At 34.7% G+C, this 20,951-nt stretch overlaps 1 protein-coding gene across 25 annotated transcripts in view; it reads right to left on the bottom strand.

Annotated features, from left to right (window-relative positions):
* Nucleotides 1-20,951, bottom strand: part of ATP2B2 (ATPase plasma membrane Ca2+ transporting 2) — a 420,614-nt gene that overhangs the window by 15,976 nt on the left and 383,687 nt on the right. For all 25 annotated transcript variants that reach the window (XM_072044123.1, XM_027467734.3, XM_038185709.2 and 22 more), the window contains 5 exons: nt 20,629-20,820; nt 12,454-12,667; nt 9,559-9,770; nt 8,066-8,173; nt 3,715-3,897 (listed from right to left, as the gene is read on the bottom strand). In XM_072044123.1, coding sequence (XP_071900224.1) covers nt 3,715-3,897; nt 8,066-8,173; nt 9,559-9,770; nt 12,454-12,667; nt 20,629-20,820 — 909 coding nt within the window. The remainder of the gene's footprint in view (nt 1-3,714; nt 3,898-8,065; nt 8,174-9,558; nt 9,771-12,453; nt 12,668-20,628; nt 20,821-20,951) is intronic.

Genomic DNA, 20,951 nt, shown 5'->3' with positions numbered 1-20,951 from the left:
AAAGAGGTGCTATATTTTTTCTTTTTATCTAACAAAAAAAAAAACTTGCTGGGATTGACTTTCATTGCTATGGCATTTGCATTTGTTCAAGAACAAAGTTTTAATGCAGAGAGGAAGAGGAAGAAAATGTAATACAGCACCTCTGTATTTTTTGACTGTCTAAACAGGCATCTTCCTTTTTTCATTAGCAGTCCCTAGACATTTGAATTTCTGAAAATTTTAAATGCATTTCTGTGCATCTCTGTAGCAATTAACATGGCACCTGTGTATTTTCATTTATGTATTGCTTTTATTCTAATACTTTTTCTTATATTTAGAGAATTTTTACGTATTTTTTCCCACCTTAAGCAGATAAAACAAACTTTGAATTACAGGATGATAGGGAGGGAGGAAAGAGTCAGACCCTGTGTTGTAAAAAGTAAGATATGTATCTTGAAAAGTTTTAGAACCTCCGCTCTTCGCAATTTTTCCATACTCAAATATAAGGTAACTACATAAACTTTTTGGTAATCAGTTTGAAAAGATGCAATGGATTTGTGGAACTTTTCAAAGATAATTAGATCTGCCCAGATGGTATGATCAGTCTTAACTCTCCCACTCCTTCAGAATAAAGAATTCTTGAGAACTGCAGCAAAGACTTGGAAAACAGTGCTGATAACTAGCAGAGATTAAAAAGCCCTGTCTTCTATGAAATTTAAGAGCTTTATATCCTTATGAAGCTTGCATAACTAGGATGAGTCAGTTGTGAAAGCTATTCTGACAAAGCTGTCTATTAAGTAGCCACTCTTCCATCCAGAGAAGGACAGTATGCATTCATGCAGAGACAGCACAAGGTATATTTATAAGACAACAAGATATCTAAATGATATCTAAATGAACAAAAGTAGACCAAAAAAAAAAAAATCAGAAATATATAGCCAATCTCTATAACTCAGTTATGTTTGTTTTTCATGCACCTTTCTTTAAAGTAAATTCTGCATGTAGAGTGTAAAATAGAAATGTCTGATGTTTCAGTATAAAGAGTCAACAATGGAAATTCTTTCTCTGGTTGCCTAGGTTTGAAACCTTTGTTTTGAGAGTAAAGAAACAAAGAAAGAAGAAAAAAGAAAAAGAAAAAAAAGAGTCTTTACTACTGCAAAGCTTTTGCCAGTTTGGATGAGGTTTTACTGGAACAATACAAAGGAGATCTGTCAATTATCTGGACAGAGAGGAAAAAACAAAAAAGAAAAAAAAAGCTACTGTAGATTCTTTATAACTTTCCTAGGAGTTAAGGCTTTTGTTGAATGCTGTAGCTATCTGTCCAGTAATGACTGAATAGCAAATAACCAAAAATAAACATGATCTAATATACAGCACAAGTGTGTGATGGTAGAAACCAGTCTTGCTGAGATCAGAATGATCAATCAAGTCATCAGTCTATTGTTTATTCCTAATCTTAACTGACATCCTCTTACATATATAAAGTGAGGGGATGCTCTACCTTCTTCTTCCGCATCTCCAGGAGTGCATTAGGCATCAGAGGATTCTTGCAAATCCTCCAGCTCCCCAAGGATGCTACAGACATCCTCATCTTCTTCCATCAACTCTTCTTTAGATGGCTTCCTGAGAAATGTAGTACAAGTGTATGAATTCATTTGGATGGGCCACAACACATAGCACATCAAAATGCGCTCAAGGTCCATCCAACAATTGGTCTAATTTGACCTGCATATAAGTTCATCACTCTCCAGTGGATATCTTGTAGCTGCTTTTGGAACTCTTTTTGAGTGTGTTGGCCCATTTTCTTTTTTCCATTAGCATTCCACAGATGTGAAATGGATGTAAAAATCAACATCATTGAACAAAAAAAAAATGAGGAAAAAAATCACAGAGCCTCTTGGCAGAAGGGGAAACAGTGCATCCTACCAAAGATATTTCTACAACTAAGAGCAGAATGGAGACTGAGAAGATGGATGTTAGCAAAGAAATGTAATTAATTTCATTTTGTTTTAAATAGTGTAAAAGAATAATAATTTGTTTGTGAATTAAGTGGACAAAGATATGCAGAAGAGCTAAAAACTACCTCTCAGACTAGAAAAAGAATTGAAAGGATGTAATTTTTTTTTTTGTGTGCTTGTAGTTCTTTGCACTCACCACAACCAGAAAGACATCCTGACAGAAATGCCAACAGACAATACTCCTCCTACAGCCAATCAGGAAGAAAAGAATGCACATTTAGAGGTCATCTTTCCATAATGTTTACCATTACCTGGGCACCTGTTTGTCACCTTTTAAACTGAGAGGAACTGTGACAATTTGAAATTTCTCTACTGATGAGTGCTCCTGACTCAAGACAGGAGTCAAGACGTACAACCCTGAAGATCCATGTTTAATCACTTACCTCAGAAGCTTGGGAATTTACCCAAAGACTCTCTCTAACACCCTAATCTCTAATTTCACCCTCTTGCCTTTCTCACTTTCCTGTGATGCACCAAGTAGACCTAACTATCCTAGCTTCAGTTTACTGCTTTCCCCCATTTTTCTAAAATATATGACTGCAGTTTTTCTCCAGGGTGGGAAAAAAAAAAAAAAGTATCAATTTGTAGATGGAAAAAGAGAAAATACCATCTATCTCTAGTTAAGACAAAAATCTCAAACTCAAAATCTTCTGTAATAAAAGTTACTTAAAGGAACAATTCTTTAAAGAAAAAATGTTTTCTTAATTATTCACCTCTTTTTCTTGTAAGCAAATGTAAAACATTGAGAATGTAAAATATTCACAGAACCACATGATATCATGGGGAATATGTATCTTTCAAAGTTGGTCTCTTCTGCAAGCTAGCACAAATCTTAGAAAGACTAAAGCGCTATCAAACAAGCTACTTGACTGCAATGAAAAAGGCATAACAGTTGAAATATTTTTTTTAGCACTACAAGACAAATTTTACCAAAGAGCCTAAACTGCACTAAATTTAGCACTGTGACTCTGTACAAGTATTTAGTATAGTATTTATCTGAATCCCTTCATTTTGCTTTAAAAATGTCATGGATTTTTGTATTTAGGAAAAGTTATGAGAAAAAAAAAAATCTAAGAAATCATTCATAGTAGCCAACACATACGTTTCAGCATCCAATAGACGCTTGAGCCCTTGCTACTTAAAATAAATTGAGAATCAGATTTTTCATGACCTTGCAAGAAAGAAAATTAATTCCTTTTAACCATGATCTACATATACGATACTGTCAGAACAGAAAAGATTATTATTTTTTTTCAAATCAACTGGTGCTTTACACTTTAGACCCAACAATAAGTTACTCTGTCATGGCATGAGTGAGAACAGCATATTTTTGACAAAATAAAATGGCATGTTTTAGAAGGCCTTTATAACATTTTGCTAGCCATTGTGACAGCTATCATTTTCCAGGTAGCGCTATTTTATCAGCTGTTATCACTGAAGTAGAAAAACTATGCCCGCAGTAGTCTCAAAAAAAAAAGTATTCCTATTTTTGCATATTATCATTTTATATTCTCCTCACTTCCACTATACACATACTTCTTAAAGTTTGCCTATTTTACTATTCCACAGGTTGCTCCTTTGAAATCAGTAAAGCAATTTCCAAGTACCATCATTCTGACACATAACCATCTCTGTAGTTTTCTATAACGTTATCTTGCCTTGATCACAGATTAAATATATTATTTCTAGACCGTGGGGGCATTTACTTTTAACATACCTGGGTTTGGATTCTGTTGAGGCCTCTGAACCAGAGAATTTGTCCACGTCGAAGTTCTCTCTCTGCATGATCAATTTCTTCGACATCTTCATTGAGTTCTTCTTCAGGGACCTCCTCCTTCTCAGTAAGCCGCCCTGCCTCCTTTAAAAACTTTAGCCTACTTGTTGGGATGGTTGCAATGACCTAAAATTATAAAAAGATGCTGAAAACATAAACCTCGTTCAATAACATTATAAGCTACTAATTACAAAAGAACTCTGATATTTTAATGAGTTAATGAGTTCTCTAGTCTTTCAGAAAAGCTACTATAAGCATATTCATAATAGCACTTTGTATTTATCCAACTCCATTTTAGCCGCCCAAAACACCTTATTTACTGTTACAATCACCATTACTGGCATTGTTAAACCACATTGGCAATACATGGCTATGGAACAAGTTTAAAGCTAGAAAGAAGTGATGTCCTTCCTCAAAATAAATAAATAAATAAATAAATAAATAAATAAATAAATAAAGGGGGATATAAGTATTTGAATGTTATTATATAAAAGAAATTTAACAAGATTGATACTTTTGCAATTAGTGTTTGGGGATTTCTAATGATTGAAAGTGGTCTAATGTCCATTAACGTGAGCTGAAAATGAGTTGCATTGCATGCTTATAAATCTCTGCACACTAAATTTGCTCATGTAATCAGCTTTCCTTTATTTATTTTGTCAAATCAAAACGGCTTTCTCAGCATTTAACAGGAACAAGTTTTCTAAAGGTATAGGTTTGAATATCTTCACACTGGACTTTTTGTGGAATTCTGTCTTATTCTCTGTCCTTAATTCTGTTTAATTTTATATTTACATATATTAATTAAATATTCTGCTTAACTCAGCCCCTCTCCTTATTCAGTTTGGCCACTGAAGTGGTCGCTGGAATTAATTAATAGAGGAGATGGCTAATAATCTTAAAAATTTGCAAATAGTGTATTCAGACTGTGTTGAACACAATCATTTTGAATACATTTCTGTGTTGTTATCCTGAGCACTCTCTGTTCTGATTTCTTTTGTCAGCTTTAATACGTATACAAGCAGATGGCTATTTAAACAAGATATTACCTGGAACATTCTGAATGTTTAAAAAATCTCCTACAAAAATAACTATTATACCCATTTCCTAAAAAAAGTGCAGCCATTTTATTTTTTTTGTTTGTTTTTGTTTCAGCAAAAAGCAATCACATCTCTGAAGCCCAAATGCATGGGAAAAAAAAAAAAAAAAAAAAAGAGGAGTCAGATGGAACAGGAAAGAATTTTGCAGATGAGAAACTACAACTATGGGACATTTGATAGCTGAGTAAAAGCTGCTGTCTGGTGGATGAAAGTCTTATCCAGTTTGTGATACTGATTTTTGCAGCCCTCTGGCATGTGATATTGTCCAGAGCACATGAGGCATAGCACAGGCTAAGCTGTTATCCTGAAAATGAGAGCATCAAAAGCGCTCCAGGAAGGCAGACAGACTGCATGGACGATTTAAAATCAATTTAGAAAAAAAGACAGAGAAATAATTTTGCCAATAGACTGAAGACTTGGGTAAGAAAGAATGAGACAGTTGTAGAAAAGTTGGTGAAGACGCATCTTACAGTTTTGGAAGGCTGGAACATATATAGCAAACACATATGAAGAGTCACCGTATATTTTCAGGATGAAAAAAAAATGTTGAATTTGCTAAGATTCTCCTTGAATTTCACGAACCACAACTCCAATTTTATTATATTATTATTAAAGATAGAATTAAATGTCCAAAACTCATTTTCTACACTATTGTGGAACATTTTTTTAAATGTACTTTAGGGCTGAAAAACATGATGTGAGCTTGGAAAAGTAATGAATTGGTGTGACATGAGCAAAGACAGAACAGGAGGAAAAAAATAAAAGGTAAGTGCTAGTCATTGCAATACTTACTGAAACTGCTTCAGATTCCCAGCTTTCAAAAAAAAAATAATGCCAGTACTCTACAGAAAGAAGCTACTTGAGAATGTTTATACGACATCTGATGAACCTCATGTGGATGAAGTGCTTACAAGACAGGATATATACAAACAACCATACTTGGAAGAGATTCTGTGTGATAGAACAGAGCCCTCCTTCAGGACCTCTCTCAGACAGGCTGACAGATTCTGTCCTAATTCTTTTCTTAGCATGTTCATATGTTTTTATGTTTGGTGATTTTTTTCCATATTTGCAAACACCAACCCAATTCAAGTAATGCCAGACTCAGTAGACTGAATGTAGCTTAAGGAACTAAATATTATTCCCAGAAAAACTACTACAATTTTCAATAGCAATCAATCATTTTGAGAATGCAACTTGACATAATTTAAAAAGACCTTGTTTTCAGAAGTGGTGGGGGCCACCTTTTAGTAACCAGTGTTCCTCAAATCATTGCAGCTTTGCTGCCCAGAAATTCCTTACACCTTATATCACTTTTAAAGGTGCCAAGTTTAACATCATTTGGTTATACTGAATCAAAAGAATGCCAGATTCAGGAGACCGTTCCAGAGCGAAGGCATATAAAAATTACGTGCTGCATAAACCTAGAATAGTAGCGAAAAGCCTGAAAAGAGGGGAAGCGCCTCTCCTGAAGGAAAAGAAGCATCTCTTACTGCAGAGCTCCTTATGGAAAGGACTCACCACAGACTGTATATCATGTAAATAAAACATTTTTACCTTGTATTTTCCTTTTATGGTCACTGAACACTGACCACAAGGGAAACTTTTTTACTCTGTTTCCTCCACATAAAACTGTAGCCTTTTCAGTGATTAATTTGCTGAGGTGTTCCAATATGAGTTTTAATTAAATGTCCAGGTGTTCATAACAAGGCTTGCAATTATGTCCACCCATTTTTGAGTTGAAAACAGCTGCTGAAACTATTCTTAATTTTCAATGGTAATGCAATCACTACATAGAACAAAATTCAGAAGCTAGCTAGTACTCTGATCAAAGGCTGTGGGAAGTTCTTCACAGCTGAACAATCTAATAAAACTCATAGGCTTTCTGTGCTTTCCTTTCCCCCCTCCCAAAGATGGCATTTTCCAGTCTGTAGAAAACAAAACTTTACTTTCCAAGAATGATCAAACTGATTTTATGTTTTTCCCTTGTAACTTCGTAACTTAAATCCCATCTTGAGGTAATAACCACATTAGTACAATGTAATAATGGTGATTTTTAGGACCATTAAAACCTGTTATGGCTGTGTAAATTCTTGCAAAAAAAAAAAAAAAATCTGATGTCCAACTGTCCAAAAAGCTTGTGTAGTGATTTTTTTTTCCATAAGAAAACATATAATCATTTTTGACAGCTAGCATCTACTCATTATAATTCCACTAAATCATTGCAGTATTCAATTGCAGCAGCAATTTCTTGGCTGTTTCTTCATAGCAGCAAACTCGTTGATCTTTATATCTGAGAAGTGAAACATTACTTCATATTTTTCATGTTTCCAAATATGTCAGGTGACATCAACTCGAAGATATTTAAATGCATTCAAAGATGAAGAAATAGTAGTATTATTACCTTTGCAATACAGGTTAGTACATACAGAGTAACGTAGTACTTTAACAACAATGGTTGTATCTGTACTATTACTTCCAGACAGCTAATCACATAACTTATTTAATTATCTCATAGACACAGATTTAATTATCACATGGACACCATCTCATAGATGGTTTTTCATCTATATTTTCATATCAGCTATGATGACACAGGTTTTAGCAGAATTTATAAATTATACATGAATTAATCTGCACTTGTCTGCAACTGTATTAGGAAAAAATCCTTTTTTTCTTTCATCCCCTCCTCCATCCTTCACCTACAAAAGTAGATGGAGATCAGTTCAGGTGTATATTGAATTAACTGGACACAGCAGTTTCTGTCAGGAGTGGTTTAACACAGAACTGGAACCTCTTTCCACTTTCAAAAATTTGCCATGGCCAAACATGAACATGCTACATTGGGTACTCTATTGCTAGGAAGTTTATAGCGCATTTTTTGTGGCTAGAGGACTAGGTTATTAATCAAATGCCTTTCACACAAAACACTAACTGAAGACAACCTTTCTGACAGCACACCCTGCATATGGAGAGAAAAGATATAAAAATTAACAAAAAATTGTATCTATTTTTGATGCAATTAGACAGCTACCTACATTTCAATGTGTGCCAAATGTGACGTTTTGAGAAATTTAAAGAAACAGTAGTATAGTAGGTTATAAACAGCATTTGTGTGTGATTTGGGGTGAAAATCAATCTTTGACTGGTTTATAAAAACAATAGCAGAAATCTGCATAATCCTGGATGCTTACCTGGCCCCATACAAGTTCTCCTAATCCAATAAATACACACCACATCCACTGGTCAAGCTGCAGGGGAGAACAGCTAAATGGTTTTCCTCCAAACTGGACAATTACTATCTACAAGGAAAAGCAGAGAAGAGATTGGGTAAATACTTTCAAGAAGGGTAGATGGAGGGCCTTGTCATTAACATTTTACCTGAGATTTTATCCTTTACAGCTCTGCCTCTTTGATTCCAACATATTTCACCAGTAGAATAGTCAAATATATTATTAACAATCTGTTGTGTACTGGACTGAATCTAAAGAGCATTCAAAATCAAAATGTTATCTTCTATTCCTAATATGTTATTTGACATTGTTACATGGTACCACACAAATACTTCAACCACTATGAGAGCAGGGAAGGGTGAATAACATCAGCAGCTGAGTCAGAAATGTGGTTAGCAGCTAGATGACGCTTTTTCTTCAGCCAGATAATTGAATGCAATAATGCCTAGAACTAGGAAAAAACGTTATGAAACATTTCCCATGACAAAATATTTAGAGATGATTGTGAATTTGTCAGGCCTCTCCTAGAAGCATCCTGGCTTAGGTTAGTAAACCCACCCTTTTGAACTAGCTGTCAAAGACCATTACTATCAAATTCTACCACCAAACGCTGGTGGCCTTTCTCCAGTACTTGGTTTACTTAGTGGCTCCCCTTTCTGTTTTAAACTATGGTCCAGGTTCAAATGACTCTCCTTACTCTTTTCATTAAAAAGGTCCCAATACTGATGATTTCCAGGATGTCAATGCTGAACTGAGTAATAATGTCAACCCAGAAATAGTTCAATGCATCAATTGTGCGGTCTGAAAGATAATGTCAGAGGGTGTCAGGTACTGGATAGACGCTAGCAAGTGGAAGGAGACTGGAGCAGAATGAGGAATTAGAGTTTTTATGGAAGAAAAATTACAAATGTTTGGGAAAAGTCTGTCTTTCCTTAATTATGTTCACATACGATTGGGCCAACAAACCTACAAAATGGACATGAAGAATTACTACCAAGAAGAAATACTAACAAAAACATCAAATAACTTTTGGTTATTTGCTGGCATTTGTTTGGCATTTTACCTTAAAATAGTGGATTAATATTAGCTATTTACAGGACAATTTTTCTATTCATGTAGTAAATTAATGTAAAATACTTTGCTAGTACTGATTAGTACAATATTTAATAATTTCTTCAAAAAAAAATCAATAAATTATGACAGCTATAATATATCTACAGATCAGTATAAGATTTGACGTAGTGATAATTATCAAAATTTGTTGTATTAGTTTGACCACATTAACATCTTCCATTATTTACACACAGTTTTATTGTGATAGTATGTGAAAGCAGATGTTTTTTATCTGTGCCTTCTACAGCTTTTAGATTAAACATACATAGAAAAAAACAAACAACAACAAAAAAAACCATTTTATCTATTTCATACTTACTAATTCTTGCCCAAATCATTACCTGAATAGCAAATGTACCCAGTACAATAGTGCAAAAAATAGGATTTCTGAAGATTCCGTCAAAGACATTTCTCTCGCCATGGATTTTGCGTGCGTTGATTTCATTGAAAAGCTGCATCATGACAAAGGTGTTGAAGATAATGGTGTAGTGCTCTGAAGGAGGAGAGTGGAGTGGTGCATTCCTCCCACTGTCAATCTTAAACATTTTCTCACCTAGTTATAAGACAAAAGTAAAGATTTCCACTAGAATACATCAAATTGGAATTTATATTTCCTTTGTTTGCTTTAGCTAGTTGTCTCCTTTGCTCTGCTTTTACCAGATGTCTTTCTGATCTTACTGTCCATAGGCAGAATTCTGAAGTCTAGTAAGCAAAGACATCTGAAGTTTCTGAGCAGAACACGTGCCAAGTGATAACTGTTTTCTACTAACTCAATATACCTGCTCAAATAGTTTTCAGTAGTGCTTTTCCTTAAACCAAACAGTAACTATTGCAAGTCAATTCTTTCTGAAGTACTAAGTGCTTCAGACTCACTGAGATATGCTTGCAATTTTCTACAATAATTAAAAACAATCACACAGTTTTTAACCTATTTGCTAAACCAGTATGCCGTAACTCGTGACAAGCATTCATGGATATTAATGATAAAAACACAGGCATCTCTGATTTTAAATAGATTTGGCTGTGATCATTCTGCTAAGTCTGCCTTGAAACCACAACATGAGGATCACCATGAGTAATTGTAAAGATGAGCTAATATTTGAAAAGACACCTACACCTGATGGGCCTCATTTGTTATGCACTACGTTTACAGATAACATAGCTATTGAAAGAGGTGTTTTCTTAAAGTAAGGGTGCTGCATTCATATAAAAGAGTAAATAATGAATGAAACAAAATGGGAGTAACGGTTACCACAGTACTACTAATTTCATAACCAGAATTCTGCTAATAAAAGCAAATCAAAACTTAAATGCTTTTCTGCTATCCCACTAGCACTGTACTCAGAATTTCTGAAAAAAGAAGAAAGGTTTCCTGAGGTTTTCCCCTGACGTCATAATTCCATCAGCTAAGCTGCCAGTGAGTGTTTTGCCCTGGGATATTTGAGCAGTTCATGTTCAAGTCACTGGGAATAATGAGCATGCTTCCAAAGCAAGAATTTGGCTTACAGTCTTTTGGCAGAAAGTAGATTATGATACGACAAATATATCACTAAACCAATATGAGGTAACAAAAGTTAGATTGTGAGAGAGCAGAGATTTTTAAGCAGATTATACATCTCCAAGGAGATAACTAAGTATTGGAAAACACTCCCCTTAATACATACAAACATAAAGGAAAAAAACAAATGAAAGCAAATATCATTGTTTTACACACACAATCATTGCATCTATTTGCTTTCATTCAATAAACACACAAACACAAAAATATGAACAATACTTTCCTCAGTGTGAGTACCTATCCTTAAACCTTTTGTTATTGCACTGCATCACTTAACTGGCATAGCAGAGTATGATGCTACAAAAGATGATGAATTAGTCGATCAAAACAGAAATAATAGTCATTAATTTGTAATTTATTTATTGAAATACTGAGTTTAGAACATCATCTCACTGCAAAACTGACCTTAGAGACGAGAAAGAAAAAGGCTCTATTTCCTAGGCTTTGAGAAAATTGGTTTGGCTCTGACCTTCAAAGTATTGCATGGGTTTTCCAGAGACACAGAAAAGTAATTAAGATAGGGTCAGAAAATCCTGGTTTTCTTTTCATCACGGTTCAGTATAAAGTATTTTAAATCATAATACTCATCAAAAAGCCATTAAAATTCCCAGAAAGTTCATAGAAATTTTTGTTCCGAGATTGATATCAAATGAATTACCAAGACCTTCTATGCCTGTTTTAGAGAATCTGAACATTAGAGTTTTCTTAGGCTTGCTAGATGTCCTCACAATATACTGTAAGCTTATAATGTTATTTGTATATATGTATGTATACACAATATTAGGGACCATCTCTCTCCAAAACCTGGCAATTATTTTGTTTTAAATAGTTCCAGTGTAAACAGACCATCACCTCCTTTGAGCATTCCAAACAAACTGCCAGTTATTGGTGAGATGCAGCAAGGTTTTTAAAACAGAGCTCAAAAAACTTCTAAGATTTTCAGAACCATAGATTTACATTTACAGCTTATATGAAAGTCTGTATATAATGACAAAAAAATAAATCTGAAACACATGAAACACATGCAATTCAGCAGCAGTGACATATTGTCAAGAAAACAATACCCAACTGATAAAATTCTCAGACCTTCGGGCAAATTCACTCATTATTTTGGAGCATTAGAAAACTATTATTAGCCTTGCACTTCCCTGCAACAAATAACATTTCCCCTCCTTCCCTTCTCTCTCAAAAACACAAAATATAAAAAGCATCCATTGCTAGCAAGAGCTAAAAAAAAAAAAAAAAAAAAAAAAAAAAAAAAGTCCAGAAGTACCAGGATAGAAATAAGAAATTGGATTTTTTAGGATTTGGATTTTTTTGAGAGGAGCAGACTAGAGAGTCTGTTTAAAATGTAGTCTAATGTAGTCATTTATGTTTTAACATATCTTCAGTGGTATGTTTTAACACACTCTTTTGCCTAAGCCCAAATCTATGTTTTGCTAGGAGAATAAAATCTCAAAGGCCCTTCCCAATGTGAAGAATGTATGAGAAGTGACTAAATCCCTCTATTGTGTCTCTTCTGTTACCACCAATGTTCTTGATTCCTTTAAGCAGTTTGCTCCTACTATTTCTTTAACTATGGATATGTGCATTAAGAAGATACATTGAAAGCATTCTGACATGCCAGCCTACATGGTCTAGGTACTTCTAAACCAAGCAACAAGCCTAACTTTCTTACCAACAAAAAGAAGTGTAAATATTAGAGTGAGCTGATAAACAGCATGGCCCAGAATATTCTTCATCATGGTACGGGATATGAGAGGTTTGTTCCTGCCATATGGCTTTCTTAGCAATAGAGCCTCTGTTGGAGGTTCAGTGGCCAGAGCAAGTGAGGCAAAGGTGTCCATAATCAGATTGACCCACAACATCTGTACAGCTTTTAGAGGAGAGTCCTGTGGAGACAAATTAGAAAGTTACTTATTTGCTAGAAAAACAACTGTTGTCAGGTCATTTACTGCGGTTTCATTTCTCACAAGTGCTGGAGACAGGATACTGAAATACATGGACTTTGGTCTGACCTACTACGACTGTTCTTATATTGCCTATACAAGATCAGAATCACAGGTAACAGTGATCTTAGCAAAGATTTCTCTCGAGTCATTTCAATCAAGAACATTTACAATCAGACAATATTTCTAAAGTATAACTTTAACACTTTATAACACATTTCAAAATCCTGGCTGTTAGTATGTGCATAATGCTTGAATTGGTAACTGAATTTAAGTAATTACACGTAACACAAGGTTTCTTTCCTGAAAGAAAAGTTGTACGAAGCAATTTTAAAAGCAATGATTCATTAATTATGTATTACTTATCTGTTCTTGGAAACAGCTTGAAATTATTAAAAAAATGATGAAACAATTATTAAAACAATTTAATGTTTTACTTAAGACCTTGTAAAAACAGTTGTGAAGAAAAAAATGCCCAATATTTGAATTTTAAAAATATTCAGAAACTCATTACAATACATCAGATTTGCAAAATTAAGCAAATCCTGACTCATTTGTTTGGTAAGATGAGAGCATATCTGAACCCATGGAACTAGAAAGAAGAAGAAAAAAGTTACTGCTCATCAGGATAAATAATTTATTTTCTGAAACAGATCACCAACCACTAGAAGGAGCTGTTTCCTCACTTAATTCGAGAAAGAGTCTATGGTCGTATTACAGAGAATTTTAGATTATGTTTAAAACATTAAAAAAAAAAAAAAAGGAAATAAATAAAACTAACACTGACCTTAGGAGAAAATGTAGATGGTTGTTACAGTTATTATACAAATTTGATTTTTAATTCATTGAGGCAGCTATAATGATAGACTGTTGCAATTGCTTCAAGGAGCCATAACAGGAAAAATGAAATAGGTTGGTTTTTTGTTTGTGTTGTAACTGAGAACTTCCTATGACTTTAAACTGAATATAAAATAGGCAGTATTTGTAAGATCTGCTTTCTCTTTCAAATAGACCTTATTATTCTGAAAATGGAATCTCAAAAGTAATAAGATATCAGTATGACAAATTTTATAATGGGAGTCAATCTACAGGGTGAAAGTTTGAAGATCAGATCACCATTTTTATGTATTACTTTAGCATCAGGCAGTCTTGAATGAAATAAATTAATGGAACACCATACAAAATAAATCAAATCCTAGAAAACCTCTTTATGAACTGTGCCCTCTTCTTCAAGGGGTTAAATATTTATCCTAAATAAAGTATTGTCAAGTTATGAGGGCCAACATCCATTCAGTATCCCAATAACACAATATTATATTTCAACTCTCCCTTGAGTTAAGGTATTACTTCCTCTTGAAAACATTTTAACAGACTTATAATTACACACATTTTGATACATTTAAAATTAAAAAAAAAAAAAAAGAAAAAAAAGAAAAGAAAAAAAAAAGTTTTTAACTTACTAACATGGATGGAGAAAAGCAACAAGCAAACTACTGTTTAAGTCTTACAAGTTGGGTACACCAGGGAAGGGAGGAAGAATAGCATTAATAGATTCTTGACCTCTTGGTCATGGGTTGCATTAACTGGGCTTATCTGGAGATTCAGTTCACTCATTTGATATGCAGCTGCAGAAAGAGGAAAAGCCTGTATCTTCAGAGGTGGAGAAAAAAACTAAAACTAGTCAGGACAAACTTTGCAACAAATATGAGACCTCATTTATTTTTATTAATACTTATGGCTAAAAAGCAAGGAGAGTACTTGTTGTAAAAGAATTTAGTTTAAACTGCCTAGACAAAAAAAAAAAAAAAAAAAAAGGAAAAACACATTTTCTACTGAAGAATTTTCCTTGTCATATTTTTTTCCTCCCTAGGTAATGAGTTTTCTCAAGAAACATCCCCTACTTTGAGATGTTATAGAAGATGAATTTGCTGCTTCATGTGCTGACTTCTATGTCACTAAAAACTGAATTTCTGTTATGCTTAATAAAGAGTCAAATGTTCGAGTGTCTAATCAGAGCCTGACATATTCCCAGCACAACAGAAAGTTAGATTCCTTCAGTCTCTAAATCACACAACTGTAATTGGCAGTCATCAGTTTTGGCAACAACATGTTCTCACCATTTCACACTGCCAATCACCTTGGGTGGCTATGGTACCTCTAATAATTATCTATTATTGGCAGTACTACACTGTTCAGTCAAGTGTGAAAGCTCATTCTAAGCTGAAGCCAAAACATTAAATACACATTAGTCTGGGGAGGCAGTGGAATGAAATTTCCACTGCAACTCTATCTGATTTCTGATTAGTTCGTGGAAACTGAGGAAAATACATATCAGCTAAGGTAGCCTAGTCTTCCATTACAAAGTTTATTCAGGTAAGCTGCACAAGTTGCATGCCAAGTCAGTGTTCTTTTCACTGCATTTCAACTACTGACTGAATAGCAGAAAAAAAAAATATCTTCTTTTGCCTTCCAAAAACTTTGGTGATCAAAGATGTTCAAACTGCAAGCCACCCAAAATCACCACGTATTTGTCAAACTCTTTTCCACTTGACCTTGGAATACGTTAGCATTGGCCTAGAGGTAAAAGGAAAACGTCCCTTGAATCAAGTGACGTTACACTTCATCTTGGAAATACTTAAATGTACAAATCACTAAAGGCTGAAAATAAACTACAAATCTTTTATGACATGCGGAGCCCCACAAATTTTAGAGCTTGTTACTTTTGATTTAGATGACAAGCTGTAGGGGAATAAAAAGGTATTTTCACCCTTACCTCTTTGCTTCCTCTTGTCACAGCACACATGCATACAGTCATAAAAATAAGTATTTCTGGTAGTTTATATACATAAATGAATATATATATATATGTGTGTGTATATATATATATATATGTATGTATATTCAGCCTTCACATCTGCTGCTAGATCACACTGTCTGGTAATTGTATGGAAGTGACCTCTTCAGTTCTCTTTCCATGCTTCTACGCCTTCCCAAAACACAGCTAAATTGTAAATACTTTGATTTTGTGTTATGTTCTTTTTTTTTTTTCAAATTTTCCAATGCTATTATTTTAAGATTTGCCAAGTACAGTTCTGCATGAAAACATTATAAACATGTAAATTACTGCCTTATACATTTAAGTATACATCATCCACATTTTTTGAACAAGGTCTGTAAAAACAATAAGTGATTCATGCAGTGTTTCATTGCTACAGTGCTTTTTAATTAACATTTAATTTTCCAAACATAATGTCCTATAGAGTCACTGTTTTCAGTTCCTAATGTCTGTTAAAACATTAAGTCTTTCTCAAAGTACAAGAATAACAATTTGAATGTAAAATGTTAAAACATGTTCTTTGTCTTATCTTTCTTTAATGCAACCTTTTTGAATAGTTACACTGCCTCAACAGTTGGAGACAGAGAAAAAAATGGCACAGAGATGGAACTGTTAGCTTTACAGTTCCAGTTAAAGATGTTTCCATTTGGCCAACAATTTTTTTAAAATCTTATATTGTACATCCCTATATTTTACTTAACAGGTTCAAATATAAAAACATGATTATTTACTTGGAACTGTATATGTTGGGTACTGGAAACAGAATGAAATTTCTGGTCTTGCAAGGGACATATGGAACTCTATGTGATGCTCAGAGACGTGCAACGACTCATTTAAAGTACAAATTCATAACTGTAGGCAGAGCTCCAAAAAAGAACCCTCACTGAATGAATCAAGGGCTGTGTAATCAGATCATATCCAGAATGAAGTTGGAATACAAGAGTTTGCAGATCATTAATCCAGTTGGGCGGGGGGAATAAAATTGATAACTAGAAAAGACAAGTGCAAACAGGCTGGTCAAGATGGCCACACCCTGACCATTTTAAAAGCATGCATTGGACTGTACACAGAGAAGGCAGAAAAGGGTAAATTAATTAGATTGACTGAAAGATAAAGTGAATTATCTTTTCATTATCTTATATGTGCCATGCAAACTGCAGACATGGGCCTAGCAGAAATAACAGTGGTGAGCTCTTTGGTTGGGGATGTGTGTAGAGTCAGCACCTGTGCAGCTGCAGACTGAGTGACCCCAATTCGGCTTTTAATCAGAGTTCATAAAGTTGGGTTTTCTTGTATTGCCTAGATATCAAAGTGTTATAAAGTGTAATTATAGAGCCACAATGCAAAGTTTCATTATCAAAACTCTTGGCCTACAGGTTGAGTGGCTCTAAACTGAAGCAAGGTCCAATGTAAGCTAGATCCTTGTAAGGGGCTGCTTAGTTTTGGCAGCAGCCTCTCCAAGCTTGGCAATACGTGACAATATATCTGTAATTCCTATGCCACTTAGAACATGATTTCTGTCACCTTTACATGACTTCATGTAATGCATAGGATAGCAAATGACTGTTTGCAGACTGTTTAGTCTGCATAATAAAATCTGCAATAGCCCACTCCTAATCCTTTATGATCCTGATGTAACATTGGAATGGCGTTGAGGGTTGCATGCAGCATGTTAAACATGCACGTTAAACAGTCATAAATTCAACATCTATTGAAACAACAAGCCAGGACAAAATAGAAATATAGTAGATAACTCTCTGCCAGCAGCATCTTGCTGCAGCAGGTAGATAAATAAATAAATATGCATTTGTTTAGTATTAAAAGAATTAAGCTAATCTGTAGTTCCCTTAAGTGGAACTTGGCAAGGTCACTGATTTTATTTATGTATTTGAGGAAGAAAAGGAAGAAAAGAAAAAAAAAAGCTGCAGATTTTTACAACCACAAATGGTCACAGGCCCTACTTAAAATTTTTCTTAAACCTCTCCACAGCACTCCTAAGGTGCTGTGGACCAAAGAAATCAACTTGTACTTGGCAATGCAACCACTGTGTGCTCCTTGGAGGTCTAGTTTTGGTAATAAGTACTCACACAGTTGGACCCTTTCATTAAAACCAAGTTGCTGTAGTTTCACTAGTCCCTCCTGCAGTGATATGACCACATGCACATACACACCAATGCAACTGCAGGATGAAGACTGAACAAAATTAAGCACTTAGTTGCAAAATTCAAGCCAAGTGTTAGAAAAATCAGTCAAATCAAAGATTTTATCTTTATGCTTCCTTTTAGCACAACCAGAAGAAACATCAAAAAGAGCTGGTAAAAGAAGCTTTGTACTCCAGGTATCCCAATGTGCTGTTTCTGAACTGCAGAACAATTTTTTTGAGAGAAGTGACATTAGAAAGCATGAAATAAATATTACTACCTAAATAGAAATGTTATCATTCTAGATTTCATAAAATCACCAAAAGTGTAGGCTGTGTAATACTAATTAACCTGAATATTAGTCATGGACTAAAATTATAATCTCTCTGTCAAAGAAAGCCAAACCTATTACCTGAAAGCAAAGCAAAATTCAGTCCAATACAGACCTTCTTTACATTCATTTTGAGGGTCACAGAAAGCTGTGTTGCTTTTTGAAAACTATGGATTTTAATTTTGTTAATTAAGAACTTAAGTGATTCATTCAAAATAATAATTTAGACCTATGTGCAGTTTTGCAGACTTATTGCCATGTGCACTTACCCTGTTGTACCCATGATTTTCAGTACGATCATGCATTTTGTACTAGAGCTATTTTCATAGCAACCAGAGGGTACAGTATGTTCCCAAGTGTAATTTTTAGTAGAGCTTATGAGCCAAACAAACATAATGCCCTTTCACTGCCTAGAATCTTTGAGTCAAAGCCTAACATAATAATGTTCATTCGTAAGGCAAGATCCTTGCTGAATGAGATAGAAATGAGAGCTGCTTGGAATTATCAGCAGTCAGGCAGTTCAGTGTAAACAGAACTACAATGGAAATAACTGTTGCCTTTTTGCTACAGTTTCAATTTTAGTTCCTTTCAGACCTTGTTCTTTGGATTTGCATTTTTACTGCCAAATTAAGGAATTGCATAAGAATCTGTTTGGGCAGAAATACAGAAATTCTAGGAGTTGTATGTTAAAACCTATAAACAGAGACAATAAACTTGACAGGCTCAGTGATGGTCTTACAGCCCATTGGGTTAGTACAAACACACTGGGCCTGATCCAAATCCTTTTAGAAGGTAATGGAATGATTCAAAGGATGAGAAAAGCTCTGGAAATAGAAAGGAGAACATGCTTCCACTGAATACACTCTACACAAGAACTTAGTATTGATTTTAAAAAGTCCTTTTATTGACTCAGAAATGTTTACCTCTTCAAGAATAAAATAGAAAAATCTTAGTTAACAGCTAGAATATATTTCCCTTAATGCTTTCACAAAGCAATTGAAAAACTGTGGATGCTAACCCCCAAAAAATCACCTTACATAAATGTGTTTAGGCAGCGATGGAATGTCTATAAAACACGGGCTCAAAAGGAAGAAGTCCCCTCAGTTCCAATTCTGGAATTCTGACCATGTTGCTATTAGCACTTTTTTGTATATTATTCTGCACCATTGATAAAATCCAGGAGGATTTACCTTCCACATTTTTAGTACTTATTCATGTAATTTCCGTTAGCAGTAAAAACTACTTCATGGTTAAACATGCTCTCAATATGCTTGGAAATATTTCCCAAGGGAAAATGAAAAGTTTCCAACTTCTGCCTCGACGTCAATAATTTTGTCCCATAGCACAGGCTCAGCTGTGACAACAAGACATCATCAAGACTTAGGAGGCAGCATGGTAGGGAACAAGCACTTAGCAGTTCACAATTTTTTACCTCTCAGAAAACAAATTAATTGTTTCACAGCACAGATAAGGCCTCTAAATGTCAGTCAAGGCTTAGGAGAAGTTTGACCTCACGGTTTTGTAAAGGTACCTGAGTTTCTGGTTTCAAGTATCAATTCCATGATTGCAATGTAAGTTTACCCTGGAGCAGAGCTAATGACTTATTCATTGTTCTGCTCAGGTGTGCATGAGGTGGAATTTACCTGCTGGAACAAGCATGTGCATCTGTATGATGCACGATACAGGGAGGCGTCAGCTCTCCCATAGTGCATCTCAACCAAAAGAGGCCTTTTGTAATAGCACCTGTCTGTAGCATTTGAAATACACATTAATTTGGGGTTGGGGGAGTAACAGCACTAAAAAGCCTGCACATTTTGCTATTTTCTAATGAAGGACAAGCCCTAGTACCCTAAATACAAACCATTAAATACATCCTGGTTTCTTGCTAGGTAAAATAAAATTTTATTCATCAAAAAGTAGTAATTTGAAGGAAAATACACAGTATGCTTTGGTAAAAGACCTAGACATGTTACACATACGTCAGGATTACAATAAGGGATTAGTGTAGAGGGGGAAAAAGAAATCAAAGTTCAACTATATGTGTTATTTAATTGGCTTATTGTTTGTACTTAAAATTAAAAGGACTTGCCTGAAAGCAACAAAATATTTATCAGTCAAAAAACTCCTCTGCTGGGATTACTTCTATTCACTGCTAACTTGAAAATCATAATCTCATTCCATAATCCATCATTAAATACATACTTAACAGTGAAATATTCTGAAAGAGAAAGGCAGAGTCACACAGACTCTTCCTTTTTCCAATCTTTGACATTTTCTTCCCTGATGCCAGAGGCTCAATCATGGCAATAATAAGTAATCAAAAACAGGGAGCTGTACAGAAGCAGAGCCAGTATTAGTTGTTCCTGAAAGTAATTTAGTTTTAGGAGAAAGTGGATTTGTACACTTTCTTTTGTCAACAGCTATTTAACACTTACCAGTTTGATCCTAAATACTTTAATTTTCAGAAGAACTTCAGAAAGCATGCTTTCTGTTGTACAAAGTAAGAAATAAATGTAAAGCATCATCACTTAAGAGGCAATGAAGCATTGGTAGGATTTGGCCCCATACTTTAAGCGATGCCTGAAGATAATCTTACCTGGGTAATGCACGCTCCAGTGAAAGCCACAATCACAGCCACAATGTTAACAGTGAGCTGGAACTGAAGGAATTTTGAGATACTATCATAGACGTTACGTCCCCACATGACAGCCTTTACAATGCTACTGAAATTGTCATCTGTTAGGATGATATCTGAGGCCTCCTTTGCAACATCTGTTCCAGCAATACCCTGGAAAAATTAATTGAGAATAAAATTACTGGGAAGTACACTGACAGTTAGAACACAAATCCCTGCATACTCAAAGTCCATAGTTACAGTAAGATTCCCCAGCACCATCACAATGACTGCTGAGTATATTC

This window comes from Anas platyrhynchos, chromosome 13 (assembly GCF_047663525.1).
Source record: "Anas platyrhynchos isolate ZD024472 breed Pekin duck chromosome 13, IASCAAS_PekinDuck_T2T, whole genome shotgun sequence".
Lineage (NCBI taxonomy): Eukaryota > Metazoa > Chordata > Aves > Anseriformes > Anatidae > Anas > Anas platyrhynchos.
Note: the sequence above shows the minus strand (reverse complement) of the source record. Positions and strands in the feature narration are given on the sequence as shown.